The 17,681-nt window shown below is 43.6% G+C and overlaps 1 protein-coding gene across 1 annotated transcript; it reads right to left on the reverse strand.

Moving 5' to 3' along the window:
* Nucleotides 1-4,903: 4,903 nt before the first annotated feature.
* LOC121008750 lies at nucleotides 4,904-14,207 on the reverse strand. The gene is made up of 6 exons (XM_040441446.1): nucleotides 14,133-14,207; nucleotides 13,848-13,961; nucleotides 7,902-7,979; nucleotides 6,181-6,246; nucleotides 5,363-5,733; nucleotides 4,904-5,128 (listed from the first exon to the last, which is right to left on the reverse strand). Exons 1-6 carry the CDS (start codon nucleotides 14,205-14,207, stop codon nucleotides 4,930-4,932), a joined length of 903 nt encoding a protein of 300 aa, XP_040297380.1. The 3' UTR covers nucleotides 4,904-4,929.
* Between the last annotated feature and the right edge of the window lie 3,474 nt (nucleotides 14,208-17,681).

Genomic DNA, 17,681 nt, shown 5'->3' on the forward strand with positions numbered 1-17,681 from the left:
GATCCAGCGATTGATTATGATTTTCTTGATTGTAGTCAGGAATGAATGTTCTCTCATCAAGTCTTGATAATTGGAAACCTCACAGTAGGTTTTTTGCATTCGTCATGATCAGTTTGCCGGCTAACTGGATGCAAACCGGATGGAAAAATTTATTTTTTCTGTCTTATAAACCATGTTACTATGTATTAGATACGTTTCATTTAACACTTTATGATGTTCTAACCATTGCCCTCTTAAAAAATGAATATATAAAATAATACAATTTGGCCTGTATCACCAGTTGCACGGTCAATAATAATTTTTCTATTTCATTTGATAGTGTATTTCCATCTCAAGCCATGCCATCCTGCATCATCCCTGGTTGTGGTAATACATGGAAAAGAAAAAACCAAAATATTATTATGCATGTTTTCCCAAAAAACAAAGATTTAATTCGCCGTTGGCTATTACAAGCGCCCCAATATTTTCAAGATTTGGAAGACTGGGTAGAAAAAATATTTCTTGGAAAACAGACCGACCGCTATAGACTATGTTCCCGTCACTTTGATTATTTTGCATATCAGGATGGCGGTTCAAGAAAAGTACTATTTCCCTATGCTCTACCAACTATTTTTCCTGACCTAAAGATGATGACAGCGGAAAATACAATAGGGGTATCACATGAAACCCCCTTTGAAAAACAAGAAAACATTACTGAAAACAGGCCACGAAAAAGAAAACGAGTAACCCAAACAGAGAGAGTTGACATGGATCCTAATAGATCAACAATAAACAGTAACATAGTGTTATCCGGATTATCGATTGGTGAAACTGTATATCTACCCATATTTTCTAATCCTATAACCACTGCAGTAAACAATGAATGCGTCAACATCAAAACAAAAGATAATTCTACAAACACTGACCTACACTGGTACGAGGACAAAAATGTATTTGTTATTGACTCATCACTAATACCAAAGAAAAATATTGGAACTCAAACATGTAAAGGAAACAAAAAAAATCGCGGGACAACTTGCAAGCTATTGACAGACTCGCATGATTTACCAAAGAAAGAGAGATTGAGAAAAAAAGTTACTCTTGAAGAAATTGAAACTGTTGAAAGTTTACCATCAGGCGAGGATCTTTACCAGAAGTACATTGCTAACAATAATGACAACTGTTTAGATAAAAGTGCATTATCTTCTATGGAAAATGTTGATTCACTATCACACGGCGAACAAAGGATTGGTTTTCATACTGTGTCAATATCAAATACAGATCAAAATTATTCACGTTTTGACATTCCACATACATCTCCTCTTCATAGGTGTTTACTAAGACCAGAAGAACCAGTATTTACTTCGACCCCAATGAGTGTATGCTGCACACCGGTATGCACGCCCTATGATAATAGTTTACAAGGTCAGAAAGTACCATCTTCAGTTGTTAAAAAACTGGATTGGATGGAAGGAGTAGTGCAACCTGTAGAAAAAGAGTCTATTGAAACAAATCAAGAGTACTTGGATATACCAATGGAGGATTCTGATATTGAAGAAGATGAAATTCTAAGTGACCTTTCTGACAACAGTGATGACGAAGATACAGATTTTTTGAATACAAATTCCTGGATGGACAACATGGATAACATATCATCTGACTCAGATAACCATTCAGAAGAGCATAAATTTTTTGTTTTTTATAGTTGTCTTAAAAAACTAATTGGTATGATTCCATGCCAGTACCGTAAGACATGTGGTCATGAAATAACGCATATTGCTGTTAGACAAAATGGTTCTGCTATAAATGTGGATGTAAAATGCACAAAGGGTCACCACAAACACCTTTGGAATAGCCAGCCCCTAGTTAATCGAGTTCCAGCTGGAAACTTATTGATTTCAAGCGGTATTTTGCTGAGTGGAAACTATTTTTTAAAGATTAAATCATTTTTTGATGTTATGAACATCTATTCTATATCCAAATCAACCCATTATAGGCACCAAAGAAGATATATATTCCCTATGGTTGATTATCATTGGAAACAAGAAAAAAAAAATATTATCACAGCTATTGGACAACGAGCAGTGTGTCTTGCAGGTGATGGGCAATCAGATAGCCCTGGCTTTTCTGCCAAATACTGCGTTTACACCATGTTGGACACTGAGTCAAGTAAAATAGTTGATTTTACTGTTGAACAAATTGTACCCCCAAATAATTCAGTGAGCTTGGAGAAAATAGCTTTCAAAAAGACATTGGAAAGAATACTGGCTTCTCATGTTAAAGTAAGAATACTAACTACAGACAGACATGTTGGAATTCGAAAAATTGTAAGGGAGGACTATCCGAACATCAAGCACCAATTTGATGTGTGGCATATGGCCAAATCGGTTGGTCAAAAACTACTGGCCGTCTCAAAATTCAAAAATTGTGAAAAGATTTCTCCCTGGATTCAACCTATAAAAAACCATCTTTGGTGGTGTGCCAGAAATTGTAATGAGGACGCTTCAAATTTATTGGCAAGATGGAATTCCATTACTCGTCATGTTTTGAATGTGCACGAATGGGATTCAGATGGGCAATACTGTAAATGCCATCATCCACCAGGACTTCCACAAACTAAATGGTTAACGGAAGATTCCGCTGCATTTGCTAAAATAAAAGCTGTTATTGAAAACCCATCACTTCAACGTGACTTGGGACACTTATCTTTCTTCTGCCACACCGGCGACTTAGAAGTGTTCCATTCAAGTGCCCTAAAATACAGACCAAAGCGAGTTCATTTTTACTATGATGGTATGGTGGCACGGACAACTTTGGCTGTTCTAGACCATAATAGAAACATAGAAAGAGTTCAAGTGGCTTTGAGAACATTTGAAAGTGACACTGAAGAATCCAGCCAAAAGCGTTTTTGAATAGAATATTCAAAAGCCCGTAAGGCCTGGGTGGTCAAAATACTATATGAACAGCGTTGTAACGAATTCCTGAAAGAAATTCTACGAGACATATTTCTTTATGCTGAAAACAGAATTGAGAGTGATTGGGAGTCCGCACGAACCTCATTACCAAAAAATATAGCCCCAATTCCAAAACCACCATCTCAGGAAATTATAGACAAATATTTATCTAGATTTGGAAATAAATAACGGGTAATAGTTCATGGAACCTTAGTCTACATACACAATGTTGCGTTAATATTATCAGTGACCAGGTACACTGGTTTGACATTTGTATATTCGCCTTTTACATAATATAAATGGACACCCATATGAAAAATCATACTACTGTTGGTATAAAGATCAAGACTAAGGTGTGTTCCTTTTTTTCTAATACTATAACTCTAAACTTAAAAAATAACCATAATACCCAGTTTAAAAGTGGCCACATGAGGCATAATTGGATGTTGAAGAAACAATTGTATGCCTACGTCCTTATTTGGTTGCATTACTATTTCACTTTTTTTTTTTATTTTGAAATTAAAAAAGATGTTTGGTAAGTTTTCTAAGTGAAATATACCTTATTATCTGATTGTACAATATACGGCACTCCAAACAAAATTATATATCATTATTAGTACACTGTTACTGTTTTTATCTATTAAAATTCTTCTTTTTTGTATAGGTGAATGGTCGTGTTTATTCTTCAAAATTTGTCAAATTGAACCAATTGTTTATGTTTAAATAAAAAATTTGTTTTTGAAAACATTGTGTGTAAACATCGTGTGCAATATTATTTTTTACGTAAAAAAAGAATTCAAAATTTCAAAACAATTTTTATTTATTTACCAAATTGTAAGTTCACTGAATCATGAATCAAACCATATAATATCACAATTTTGAGATATTTTTATAGTATGTAATTGGTACATATATGGAACCATTCTGACTTTGATTGGAACTTCTGCACAATTGGAAGCAAGTATCGGCCTTGGTTGTCTCATGACAGCCGGAGAAGACTGCCCAGAAAGTAGCCTTAGATGTTACAGTCAAGTGTGTCCATTGAACCGTGGAAAAATGTGTCCATTTGAATTTGAAAGTAATTTTTAATATACTTTGATTGTCCTTTTGTAGTTATTCAGATTAATTTTAAACGGGTTATCCCATCTTAGACAATGGGTGCATATCGCAAGGATATGCCCCCATTGTCTGATAGGCCACCGCTGGGACCGACACCTACAAGGAGAACAGAGCAGAGAAAGTGGAGTAGGGCGCACTGCGCATGTGCAGCCGCCCTGCCTTCAATTCTATGGAGTCGCCTAAAGTAGCCGATCGCCGGCTCAGTTATTTCCGTCCGCCCAATAGAAATTAATGGGAGCGTTGCCCGTGTTTGTGCGGTCAGCTCCCATTCACTTCAAATGGGAGAGGCGGAGAGCTGTGCCTCGTGGTGTTCGGACCCTTGGAAACCCGGTGTCCTCCAGCCACAACTATTCCTGGCTCCGTTATCGTTGTAGGTGCGGGTCCCAGAGGTGGGACCCGCACCTATCAGACAATGTGGGCATATTCTTGCGATATGCCACCATTGTCCAAGATTGGATTACCCCTTTAAAATTTCATAATATACAAATATTTTCCTTGGCTAGGACCACCCTACACGATGGATCAACTGAGATGATCCTTGCACACTGTCGAATAAATAACTTGCCTGCTTGGGGACATGAATGCTGAAGTGGCATTAGGGTAGTGCTTATTCCTATATTGTAAAACAAAGTCCTCTACTATGTTATTAAAGGGTGGTCGTAACGCCAGGAAACATACAGTATATATTTGTGGAAATACCAAAGAATCAATCCGGGAAAGGAGATTTTATGGACAATCATAATAGATTAATTGTTTACTTGTGTCTTCATATCGAAGGTAAATGGATAAATTTATAGAACCATTTTTTCAAGAATTAGAATTTTTTTTCCAAAAACTATGGAATACAACTTTGAAACTAAAACAAAATTAAATAGCATTAAAAGTTAAAATCCAAATCAGATTGGGTAAGTGGAACGTCTTGATAATAGTGAAAACCCGTGTAACAACCATTTTGATCAGGAAAAAGAGCTCTGATTTTTAGAACTGCACACGTTGGAATTGGTCTCCGGTTATGTTTACCCAGTGGGCCATGTACCCACATAGTAAATGCTCGATAAGCGGCCAAACAAAGACATCTAAAAAGAAAGAAAATAATATTATTGCTTTATTGTCTGACATCCACGAGATTATGTTCTGGAATAGGATTATTTTGTTGAAGAGATATCTCCCTCAAGCAATATCTAATTTAACAGTTTTTAAAAGCAACCACATCTAATATAATCATAGGATTTCTACTAAATACAAGTACCTTCCAGTTGCAGTAGCTCCAAATTTACTTTATATTCATATAGAAATCTAAGTAGACTCACCGAGTGTTTTTGGAGTCCATTGTCCGACCAGTGGTAATTTGCATCGATGTAATGAGACCAATTAGTTGATCACTGTCTTGACAAACTTCAGTAAACCTTGGATGTTTACAGATACAATTAATTTCTGGGGTTAATAGGCTTTCCAAGGCATAGATCTCAGTGCAACATAAACAATCATTTACTGATGTCAAGATTTGGCACTGTCCACAGTTACACCAGTGCAATTCTTTTAGTCTATTTTCCGGGTCTGGCTCTTCAATTGAACTATCCTCTTCTGGTGACCATAATGGGTCAGTCTGAAAGCAATAGTCTTCACCTGGGTTTGCAGCTCTATTTTTTTTCCTTAGGCGCTCTAATAGACTTTTCATTTCCTAAAAAAAAAAAAAATAAGGTAAGGATTAAAATAAAAAATGGTTATTTTATGAGACAAAAAAAATATATCGTATACAGGAAATTATTATTAGAGCTCTGTCGAACATAGAGAAGTTTGCCCACTATAGTAAGGTTCAAAGAAGGGTAGAAAAAAAAAACACCCACCCCAAAACAACAGTGGACTGATGAATTTACTCATATTCTTTTTTACATGAATATTTGTAATTTTTCTTATGAAGAAACTTCTAGTTTTAATTTCATAAGAGGAGAAGAACCCAACAGGGCCGACTCTTAGGCATAAACATTTATAAGTAGCTTTGTCCGTCTTCCGGGACAAAGTGACAGGTAATGCACACAATCCAAATAGCTAAGTTTGTGAAAGTGGTAACCTTTTTTTTTTTTTTTTTTTACAGTTGATAAAACATCTGTTGAATCCAGTTCAATACCTCATCTTCCTCAATTGTTTCATGTTCAAAACTTTCATTGAGCCAACTTTCGTCGATTTCCGATATCTATATTTGTAATTTAAAAAAATATTAAAAGCTTTACATAATAAACATATCTAATTTAAATTTGCATATATTTTTTTTTATTTTCTCATACTATTTGCATTCAAAAGGCTGAATAAGTTTGTGTCCACAATGCAATCATAGCTATTATATATGACGAAAATAATTTTAGAATAATCAAAGAATTCAATCATTTAGTTTGTTTTTTACATTATCTCAATTCATGTTGTAAATTATAGTATGTAAAGCAAACATGCCATCCACAATCTACGTGACCATTAGGGCTGCACGATATATCAAAAAAGGAATCGAATAGCAATAATCGCAAAATATAATACGGTGATTTGGCCGACCAGAAAATGTTGCGGTTATATATGAAGGGACCACGCGCACATAACTTGCTTTGTGTGTAAAGTATTCTACTACTGTGTGAAACTAGCTCTCTCCTATTGATAACATGGCCAGCCTCTGTACTCACTTTCACGGTACTATGAATGCAGGGCAGCGAGCAGGACTGCCAGTGCGTGACTGACGTCACTTAGTAAATCTCCTGATTCCCGAAGTGGGAGGAGCGTTAATAAGTGAAGACAGTCATGCGCCGGCCGGCATGCTAGCTGCCCTGCATTCATAGTACTGTCAAAGTGAGTACAGAGGCTGGCCATGTTATCAATAGGAGAGAGCTAGTTTCACACAGTAGTAGAATACTTTACACACAAAGCCAGTGATTTGCACAGTTTAGGACACATGAGGGGAGACATAGGTCCATGAGGGGGACCAGCATAAGATGCTATAGGTATGTCTTATGCTGGCCCCACTCATGGCCCTATGTGTTATAACACATATCCCCTATAACAGTGCTATCCACAGATTCCCCACATAAACGTATGCTCCACAGATCACCACAACACATCTTCATCCACAGATCCACCACAAAACAGCGTCCTCCACAGATGCACCATAACTATGTTATACCCATCCGCGTCAGCGGCTCGTATGTGAAAATGCAAGCAAATAGACCTCTAGCACGATTCCCTTTAAAATATCAAACGGCATATGGTTATCGCAATTTTAAGGGCCATAATGGCAATCGCACCAAATTCCTATATATCGTGCAGCCATATTTACCATGGCAGTTTAATCTAAATAGTATGACTGTGGAGAGGATAAGTAGATAATTTAGTAATGAAAATTTATTCTTCAAAATTGATTTTTTTGTACAGTTTTCTCCATATCGCCGGCAATGCTATGACAATACTTCACACTAGGAGTGGGATTGCTGACTTCCCATAAACAAAATTATATGTTTTTAAAATAAATTCATGCATATGTTTGGAGCCTTGGGCTGCATTATACACTACCGCAGGGTGCCGGTGATATCAACAATGAATGTAGGGGTGGAGACTCTGACTACCATAGCGTGAGATGTCATTGAGCTTCATTGGCAGTAAATAAGACATTTATGAAAGGGAGAAGCTCTTTTCAAATAATTTCACAAATAATACACTGCGTCTGAATACATGAGTAAAGATGCTGATATGTCTGTGATCATCTCTAAAACCAGCAAAAAAAAGCTATTATGTGATTATCAATTGATTTATTAAAAAATATAGATTCTAATAGACAGACAGACAGAATAAAAATAATAAATTTTGAATTACCTGCATTGATGACATAGTATTTTCCAGTACATCTAATTCAGAATCTGAGATCACCTCTCTGTAATCTTTACTGGTTGCCTAGGAATCAGAAGAACAAAGGTTATAGCTAATTCAAACTAAATGTATGACAATAAAACAATATTATAAAAATATATGTTTTTTAATAATATATGGGAAGAAAAATCACCCTATGGCCTCATGCACACGACCGTTATGTGCATCCGTGGACGTTGTGCCGTTTTCCGTTTTTTTTTCGATGACACTGTGCCACCAAAGAATTATTACAATAGAGGGAGGAAGGGGTGGCGGGGGATTGTGCACACTGCCACAAACCTATTATTACAATAGAGGGAGGGGGTGGGGGGCTGCATTAGTGCCCTCCACATATATCCCCATAACAGTGCCCTCCACAGATAACCCCAAAACAGTGCCCTCCACAGAGCCCACATAAGTTCTCGCCACAGAGCACCCATAAGTGCCCGCCACAGAGCCCCCATAAGTGCCCGCCACAGAGCCCCCATAAGTGCCCTCCACAGAGCCCCCATAAGTGCCCTCCACAGATATCCCCATAAGTGCCTTCCACAGATATCCACATAAGTGCACTCCACATAGCCCCCATAAGTGCCCTCCAAAGATATCCCCATAAGTGCCCTCCACAGAGATCCCCATAAGTGCCTTCCACAGAGCCCCCATAAGTGCCCTCCACAGATATACCCATAAGTGCCCTCCACATATATATCCATAAGTGCCCTCCACAGATATACCCATAAGTGCCCTCCACAGAGATCCCCATAAGTGCCTTCCACAGAGCCCCCATTAGTGCCCTCCACAGAGCACCCATAAGTGCCCTCCACAGAGCCCCCATAAGTGCCCTCCACAGATATCCCCATAAGTGCCTTCCACAGATATCCACATAAGTGCACTCCACATAGCCCCCATAAGTGCCCTCCACAGAGCCCCCATTAGTGCCCTCCACAGAGCCCCCATTAGTGCCCTCCACAGAGCCCCCATAAGTGCCCTCCACAGATATCCCCATAAGTGCCTTCCACAGATATCCACATAAGTGCCCTCCACATAGCCCCCATAAGTGCCCTCCACAGATATACCCATAAGTGCCCTCCACATATATATCCATAAGTGCCCTCCACAAATATACCCATAAGTGCCCTCCACAGAGATCCCCATAAGTGCCTTCCACAGAGCCCCCATTAGTGCCCTCCACAGAGCACCCATAAGTGCCCTCCACAGAGCCCCCATAAGTGCCCTCCACAGATATCCCCATAAGTGCCTTCCACAGATATCCACATAAGTGCACTCCACATAGCCCCCATAAGTGCCCTCCACAGAGCCCCTATTAGTGCCCTCCACAGAGCCCCCATTAGTGCCCTCCACAGAGCCCCCATAAGTGCCCTCCACAGATATCCCCATAAGTGCCTTCCACAGATATCCACATAAGTGACCTCCACATAGCCCCCATAAGTGCCCTCCACAGAGCCCCCATTAGTGCCCTCCACAGAGCCCCCATAAGTGCCCTCCACAGAGCCCCCATTAGTGCCCTCCACAGAGCCCCCATTAGTGCCCTCCACAGAGCCCCCATAAGTGCCCTCCACAGATATCCCCATAAGTGCCTTCCACAGATATCCACATAAGTGCCCTCCACATAGCCCCCATAAGTGCCCTCCACAGATATCCCCATAAGTGCCCTCCACAGAGATCCCCATTAGTGCCCTCCACAGAGCCCCCATAAGTGCCCTCCACAGAGCCCCCATTAGTGCCCTCCACAGAGCCCCCATTAGTGCCCTCCACAGAGCCCCCATAAGTGCCCTCCACAGATATCCCCATAAGTGCCTTCCACAGATATCCACATAAGTGCACTCCACATAGCCCCCATAAGTGCCCGCCACAGAGCCCCCATTAGTGCCCTCCACACAGCCCCCATAAGTGCCCGCCACAGATATACCCATAACAGTGCCCCCCCACAGAGCATCCATAAGTGCCCTCCACAAAGTCACCATCAGTGCCCTCCAAACACCCCCCCCCCCAATCAGTGCCCTCCAAACACCCACCATAAGTACCCTCCACAGAGCCCCCATAAGTACAACACCGCTTCTGATGCGAAACAGAGAACGAGGCAGTGGGTGTCAGGGCAGCGCAGCGGATACATGGGACATAATAAACTAATCCACGAGCCGGCATCTCTCACTGAGCTACCTCCATCATGCGCCTCCTGCCCTGCCTGCCTGCTTCATTCATATAGTAGGTGGAGCAGGCAGACGGGGCAGGAGAAGCATGAGGGAGATTTTCAAAAAACTGAATGCTGGGCACTTTGATTTTGCCAGCAGCATGATGGGGGGGGGGGGGGGGGGTCAACAGGCGGCCGGTCCCCCAGGAGTTCCGGGAACGGTCGCAAATGTGAATACTGTATGTACGCCACTGGTTACGGCGTGTTTGCTAGATTGAATGTCATGCGGCATGACATTCAATATAGCAAACACGCCGTACCTCTACACAGGATTGAGTATACAGAACAGATGAACATATATGAAATACTTACTATTGTTATCTAGTTCTAGGGAGGGGATGGGAGATCAGAATTGTAGCTGCGGAAGCTTGAATCATTTCCGGCTAACACGGGAGCGCGCACGCAAAGGAAGGAGGCAGAGTCAGCAGTCAATCAATAGAAATGTAAACGCCCACCAACTGAGCAGTTTCTTGTACAGGAGAGAGCAGCAACGGCATGGTAAGGAGGAGGTGGGATAACCCCTTTAACTGCAGACTGTCAGCTTTAATTTGAGGGTATTTACATCCGAATCAGGTGAACGGTGTAGGAATTACAACAGTTTGCATATGTGCCTCCCACTTGTTAAGGGACCAAAAGTAATGGGACAGAATAATAATCATAAATCAAACTTTCACTTTTTAATACTTGGCTGCAAATCCTTGCAGTCAATTACAGCCTGAAGTCTGGAACGCATAGACATCACCAGACGCTGGGTTTCATCCCTGGTGATGCTCTGCCAGGCCTCTACTGCAACGGTCTTCAGTTCCTGCTTGTTCTTGGGGCATTTTCCCTTCAGTTTTGTCTTTAGCAAGTGAAATGCATGCTCAATCGGATTCAGGTCAGGTGATTGACTTGGCCATTGCATAACATTCCACTTCTTTCCCTTAAAAAACTCTTTGGTTGCTTTTGCAGTATGCTTTGGGTCATTGTCCATCTGCACTGTGAAGCACCGTCCAATGAGTTCTGAAGCATTTGGCTGAATATGAGCAGATAATATTGCCTGAAACACTTCAGAATTTATCCTGCTGCTTTTGTCAGCAGTCACATCATCAATAAATACAAGAGAACCAGTTCCATTGGCAGCCATACATGCCCACGCCATGACACTACCACCACCATGCTTCACTGATGAGGTGGTATGCTTAGGATCATGAGCAGTTCCTTTCCTTCTTCATATTCTTCTCTTCCCATCACTCTGGTACAAGTTGATCTTGGTCTCATCTGTCCATAGGATGTTGTTCCAGAACTGTGAAGGCTTTTTTAGATGTCGTTTGGCAAACTCTAATCTGGCCTTCCTGTTTTTGAGGCTCACCAATGGTTTACATCTTGTGGTGAACCCTCTGTATTTCCTCTGGTGAAGTCTTCTCTTGATTGTTGACTTTGACACACATACACCCACCTCCCGGAGAGTGTTCTTGATCTGGCTAACTGTTGTGAAGGGTGTTCCCCCCAGCAGTGGGACCCGCACCTATAAGACAATGGGGGCATATCCTAGCAATATGCCCCCATTGTCCATGATGAGACAACCCCTTTAAGGGTGTTCAGTAACATGCAGCACCTGAAGTTCTGAGCTACTGGATAGTTATTGTGGACAGTCAGCCTCATGATGTCATAACCTTGCCAATCCACTGGCACTTCTACTTGTACAGTCCATGTCTTATCCACCTATGGAGTTTGGGAACTTACTGAATACTGACTTATCCTTAACTTTAATGGGCCTTTGTAAAAAAAAATATAATAATAATAATAAAATAAAATAAATTACATTGAGCTCCCCCTAGTGTTGGCTAAAGGCAGTCAGACTTTTATAATTTACCTGTATAACTATGCAGAGGGTATGGAGCTATGCATCAGAAAAACAGTTCTGGTTGCTATAAAGATATGAAATGAGAATGGAATTTTCAACAGATCCGACTTTCCAACAAGCCTTGGGATTGATTTGAAGGGAATATAGCCAGGCCAGATATTGATCAGTAGACAGCTGTTTTGGGTTGCCTGCCCCTCATCTGTAGAGTAGGATTCTGGCTGGCTAAGCTGTTGCAAATCCGCAGCATGTAACACAGGGTTCCCCAACTCTAGTCCTCAGGACCCACCTGCCGGGCAGGATTTGGGAATATCCCATAAAATTAATACCTGTGGTAAGTCCTGATGCATGGACACTAATTCTATCACCTGCTCAATACTAAAGAAATCCTGAAAACATGACTGGCAGGTGGGCGCTGAGGACTGGATTTGAGGACCACTGATGTAACATACAGTATGCGGATTTTGCTGCGGTTCTGTATCGGAAAAATCTAACGCGTGTGTGAACTTACCCACACGATAATTAAGTGATGCCTGCAACAAAGTAACATTTAATGCAAAGCTCATGCGAACAATGGCAAAACCAAGTGACCAGATGCCAATGCTGCAATTAACATGAGCAATTAGATGCTACTATGTTGTGAATTATGGGACACGAGACATAAAATCTCAATGTCGCAAATAAAAGTTACACAAAATCAGCAATGCTCATCCCTTTTTCTAGGACTTTCCCTCTCTCTCAGTAATAAATATTCCCTTACGTCCTACCAGCAGCACAGATGGGGTTAACTGCCCCCCGTAGACTGGTAGGACCGGCGGAATTTTTAATGAGCCCAAAGAATAACCAATAAAAGAACTCCAGCTCCCTTAAAGGGAGGGGTTCGCCCCCAAGCCCATCGTGTTTTTTTCTGTCCTTTGGACAGGTGGACTGGCGAGTTTTCCTCTCCCTTTGGGGAGTTTGGAGACGCTTCTGACTCTATCTGAGTCACCCTTTGTCTCCTTTTCTTTTAAACATAGGAGCGCTTATATATTGCGCTTTATTTTTATAATTTTTTCCCCCATTTGATCGCGCTGCGGTACCTGGGGGTATGCTTGCCTCATCTATGGTCCCCTCCTGCGATGTGACTCTGCGGCGCTCCGCTGCCGGCATGGCATGGGCGCCGCCATGACCGGTAGTGACGCGCAGCCTAGGCGCAGCGTCACTTCCGGTCTCTCGGCCCGGCCGTCGGCGTCCTCGGTCAAACAAAACTGAGGATGCCGGCCGGGTTCTATTCCACAGGGGGGGATGTGATGGTTCTCCCCTCACTTAGACATAAGTTTTTTTTAAGGAAAAACAGTATAATTCAGCAGTATCTTTTAGGAGGAGGGTTGTCATAGGAAACCACTCCCCTAGGCGGAGCTTCTCTATTTAAGCTCCCTGAGTTCCTTCAGTCGGTCTCTGACTGCGTTGCTTTAACAAGCTAGCTCCAGAGTCTCCTGTTATCAGTGAGAGATATTGCTATCTTACCAGTTTGCTAATTCAGCTTTATCATTGTATTTGACTTCTCCTCTGGTTCGTGCTCCTAAATCAAATGGATGTTTTCCCCTTACTTTTAGGGATGCTTTTAAATTTGTCTTTTTTATTTCAGCTATGGCCTCTCCCAGAGAGTCCGATCAGCTACGGAAGTCAGCGACCAAGAGGAAACACCTGGCTTGTTACGACTGTAATACGCCTCTTGACAAGAGCTGCCCTTTTTCCAGGTGTGACAGCTGCCGTTCCGCCACTGCTACAGAACCTTCGATGCAGGACATGTACCAGTGGGCCAAAACTTATGTAGACGACTCCATTAAAGGGGTCGTACGTCTTCTTAATGAGAGGTTACCGATTCCCTCTCAAACTCCAATGGAGGTGGCCGCCCCCACTGATAGACCAATGCCCCTTTCGGTGGGGACGTCTTCCTCTGATGAGGAAGAATCGACTTCTTGTTTCTTTCCACCTGAAAAGACACAAAAGCTACTAAAGTCCATCAGGTCGGGGACCATGATGTTGATGTAGGGGAGTCTTCCGATCCCGCCTGCCGGACCCAGCGGGTCTTTAGGGCAGATGAGACCCTTCTCTCTGTGATGCGCACAGAGTGGAAAAAGCCGGAGAAAGGTCTAGTCCTTACCAGGAAATTTAAGCTAATGTTCCCGATGGCTAAACCCTTAGTGGAATCATGGGGTTCCATTCCTAAGGTGGACATGGAGATTGCCAAGTTGTCTAGGCGCACTCTGATTCCTGCAGACGATGGGTCTAGTCTGCAGGACCCTCTAGATAGGAGGGCAGAGTGCACCCTAAGAAGGGGTTACTTGGCGGCCGCAGCCTCGGCCTCGACATCCATTGCTGCCACAGAGGTTTCTTCCTTCCTTAGAGCTAAGTTGAATCAAATTCAGACGGATGTTGACCAAAGTGTCTCTCGGGACGATATCCTTGCCGCCTTCAAATCCGTCAATTTGGCTATGGATTTTCTATGTGACACATCCCAACTTCAGCTAAAATTGGCGGCCAAGACAATGGCTTTAGTGTCTGCTGCTAGGAGACCTCTGTGGCTAAAGCCTTGGAATGCAGATAATGCATCCAAATACAACCTCTGTGGGCTCCCCTTTGAACCGAATCGTCTATTTGGATCCGAATTAGACACCATTATGGAGGGTCTTTCAGATAAAAAGGGGAAGAGTCTCCCCCAACAGCCTTTTTCGAGGCAGGGGTAGACAAGCCCGCGGGGGCCGACCAGGACAGCAGGCTGGACGTAGAGACTGGGGGGGGCAGTCTAGAAAGTTTTCTAGACGCTCCTGCAAACCCACCAGGGAGGCAAAGCCCTCCTGACTATGGGCCTCTCAGAGGCTCTTGGATAAACCCTGCTACCCCTGTCGTTACGCCTCTAGATTTTCCCGTACCCCTCCCCCACCTCCCTGTAGGGGGGCGTCTTTTCTCTTTCAGACACGTATGGGCCCAGGAAGTCCTGGGTCCAAAATATAGTAGCCACAGGCTATCTAATAGACCTTGTTTCTCTCCCCCCAGGAAGATTCATTGCTACGCGCAGTTTTTCGCCGGCCAGGCAAAGGATCTTGGAGTCCTATATTCAAGACTACCTTTCCAAGGGAGCCCTGGAGGAGGTACCGGCAGGGGAGAAGGGTCTAGGGATTTATTCTCCAGTATTTCTGGTACCCAAAAAGACGGGAGATCTTCGGATGATTATAGATTTGAGATTCCTCAATCGTTTCATAAGGAGAACCAGGTTCCGCATGGAAACCATAAGGTCAGTCAGCCACCTCCTCAATCCTGGGGATGTGATGGCTACTCTGGACCTCAAGGATGCTTACCTCCACATCCCGATCCATCCTTCCTCCCGGAAATTTCTCAGGATCGCGGTCCAGATGTCAGGAGTGTGCAGGCATTTTCAGTTTGCCGCCCTTCCCTTCGGAATCTCATCTGCCCCCCTGATCTTCACCAAGGTGGTAGTATCGGTAGTGGCAGCCTTGAGACTCCGGGGTCTGACCATTGTCCCTTACCTGGACGACTGGCTTCTTCTAGCCCCTTCAGACCCTCTACTTTCCCATCATCTTCATGTCGCAATTTCCTTTCTGCTACGCCTAGGCTGGATTATCAACTGGCAGAAGTCGAACGTGAGCCCTTCAACTTCTATCCATTATCTAGGATTCATAATCGACTCTCTGGAGATGTCCCTCCAGTTGACGCCAGAAAGAAGAACGCGGATTCAGGACCTGGCAAGGTTCCTTTATGTACCACGACGAGTCTCCATACGGACCCTCATGAAGATGGTGGGGCTCATGTCAGCGGCTGCGGATGCAGTCCCTTGGGCTTTATGGCACCTCCGACGTCTTCAGTCGGAGGTCTTAAACAAATGGAACGGCAACCCTACGGGGCTAGATTCCCTGTGCTCCCTATCCAACCAAACCCGAAATTCCCTCAGATGGTGGTTCCATCTACCAGAAGGGAAGTCTATGACCCAACCAGTTTGGCTCATATTGACCACGGACGCGTCCCTTGTAGGCTGGGTCGCCAATTTAGACGGATCCCCAGTTCGGGGATCCTGGTCTCCTCAGGAGCGGCATCTTTCTTCGAATCTCCGCGAGATGCGTGCTATCCGGCTAGCCCTCCTTCACTTCGCCCCTCAGATTCGGGGCAAAGCAGTGAAAGTCCAGTCAGACAACATGACTGCTATGCTTTATATAAACAAGCAGGGAGGCACAAGATCCTTACCCCTTCTTTCAGAGATTGGGGTAATTCTGCGGTGGGCATAGCTGAACCTATCCCATCTATCCGCCACTCACATCCGAGGCTCCCTCAACATCATTGCGGACCGCCTAAGTCGCGGCTTACCGACCATGGAATGGTCACTGCATCCGGAGATCTTCAAACAGTTAGTCCTCAGATGGGGGATGCCAGAGATGGATCTCATGGCAACCAAGTTCAACGCCAAGGTACAGAGGTTCTGTTCCCTATACAGGGAGGACAACCCCCTGGCGATAGATGCTCTGACAATACCGTGGAGGTTCAGGCTGGCGTACATCTTCCCTCCTTTTTCCATGATTCCGAGGGTATTGATGAAAATCCGTCAGGATCAGGCCTCAGTAATAGCCATCATACCATTTTGGCCCAGGAGATCCTGGTTTACCCAGCTCATTCAGATGAGTCGGGGACAATATTGGAGACTCTCACCGGAGCAGACCCTGGTGTCGTGGGACACTAATCTCTGCCCAGATCTGCACAGATTCAACCTGACAGCCTGGAGGTTGATCAGTCCGTTCGCAGAGTGGATGGGCTCTCTGAGTCGGTCCTGAGAACTTTATCGCATTCCAGAGCAGAGTCTACCAAGAAGGCCTACTCCCGGATCATGAGGATCTTCACCTCCTGGTGTAGCTCCAACCAGGTGGCGTCTGCAGATCCGCCCCTCGCAGCGATCTTACAATTCCTTCAGGATGGGATAGACAGAGGTCTCTACCCTGAAGGTCCAAGTTTTTGCCATCTCGGCCTGTCTCAACAGGCCATATTCTCGGGACCCGCTCATCAAATGCTTCCTTAAGGGAGCGGAAAGATTGAAGCCTACAATACTGAAACCCGTTCCTCAATGGGATTTGTCAGTTGTTCTCAGGGGGTTAGCATCCCCCCCCTTTGAACCCTTGGAGGAGGCAAGCTTTAAATTCCTAACACTTAAGATGGTCTTTCTTCTGGCCATAACCTCGGCCAAAAGAATTTCGGAGCTGCAAGCCTTCTCCGCGTTATACCCATATACCATGTTCCTACAGGATAGGGTCCTTCTAAAATTTCTACCTTATTTTAGGCCTAAAGTTCCAACCTTTCAAAATATCAATCAGGTAATCTCTCTACCTGTATTATTCTCTGCCTCCTCCTCTGATGTTCCAGTCCGACATCCACTGGATATATCGAGATGCCTCCAGATCTATGTGGATAGATCCAAAGAATTCAGGATGGATGAAAATCTTTTTATCCTGTTTGCCGGTAAGTCTAAAGGCCGTAAGGCGTCTAAAACAACTATTAGTCGCTGGGTCAAGGAAGCCATTAGGGAAGCTTTCACCTCCCAATCCTTAGATCCTCCGGAGTTTGTGAGGGCCCATTCTACAAGGGCCGTAGCTACCTCTGTCGCGGAGAGAAGTCTTCTCCCCCTAGAGTTGATCTGTAAGGCAGCTTCCTG

Source organism: Bufo bufo, chromosome 7, assembly GCF_905171765.1.
Source record: "Bufo bufo chromosome 7, aBufBuf1.1, whole genome shotgun sequence".
Classification (NCBI taxonomy): Eukaryota; Metazoa; Chordata; class Amphibia; order Anura; family Bufonidae; genus Bufo; species Bufo bufo.

Bases quoted from the DNA above. Each gene is read 5' to 3' on its own strand.
- LOC121008750 (XM_040441446.1), bottom strand. From the start codon at position 14,207: ATGTCCACCTTAGGAATGGAACCCCATGATTCCACTAAGGGTTTAGCC. The intron at 7,980-13,847 runs GTAACCTCTCAT...TCTGATTCCTAG, and splicing joins TGGAGTTTGAGAGGGAATCG to GCAACCAGTAAAGATTACAG. The intron at 5,734-6,180 runs GTATTGAACTGG...TTTTTTTTTTAG, and splicing joins AAACAATTGAGGAAGATGAG to GAAATGAAAAGTCTATTAGA.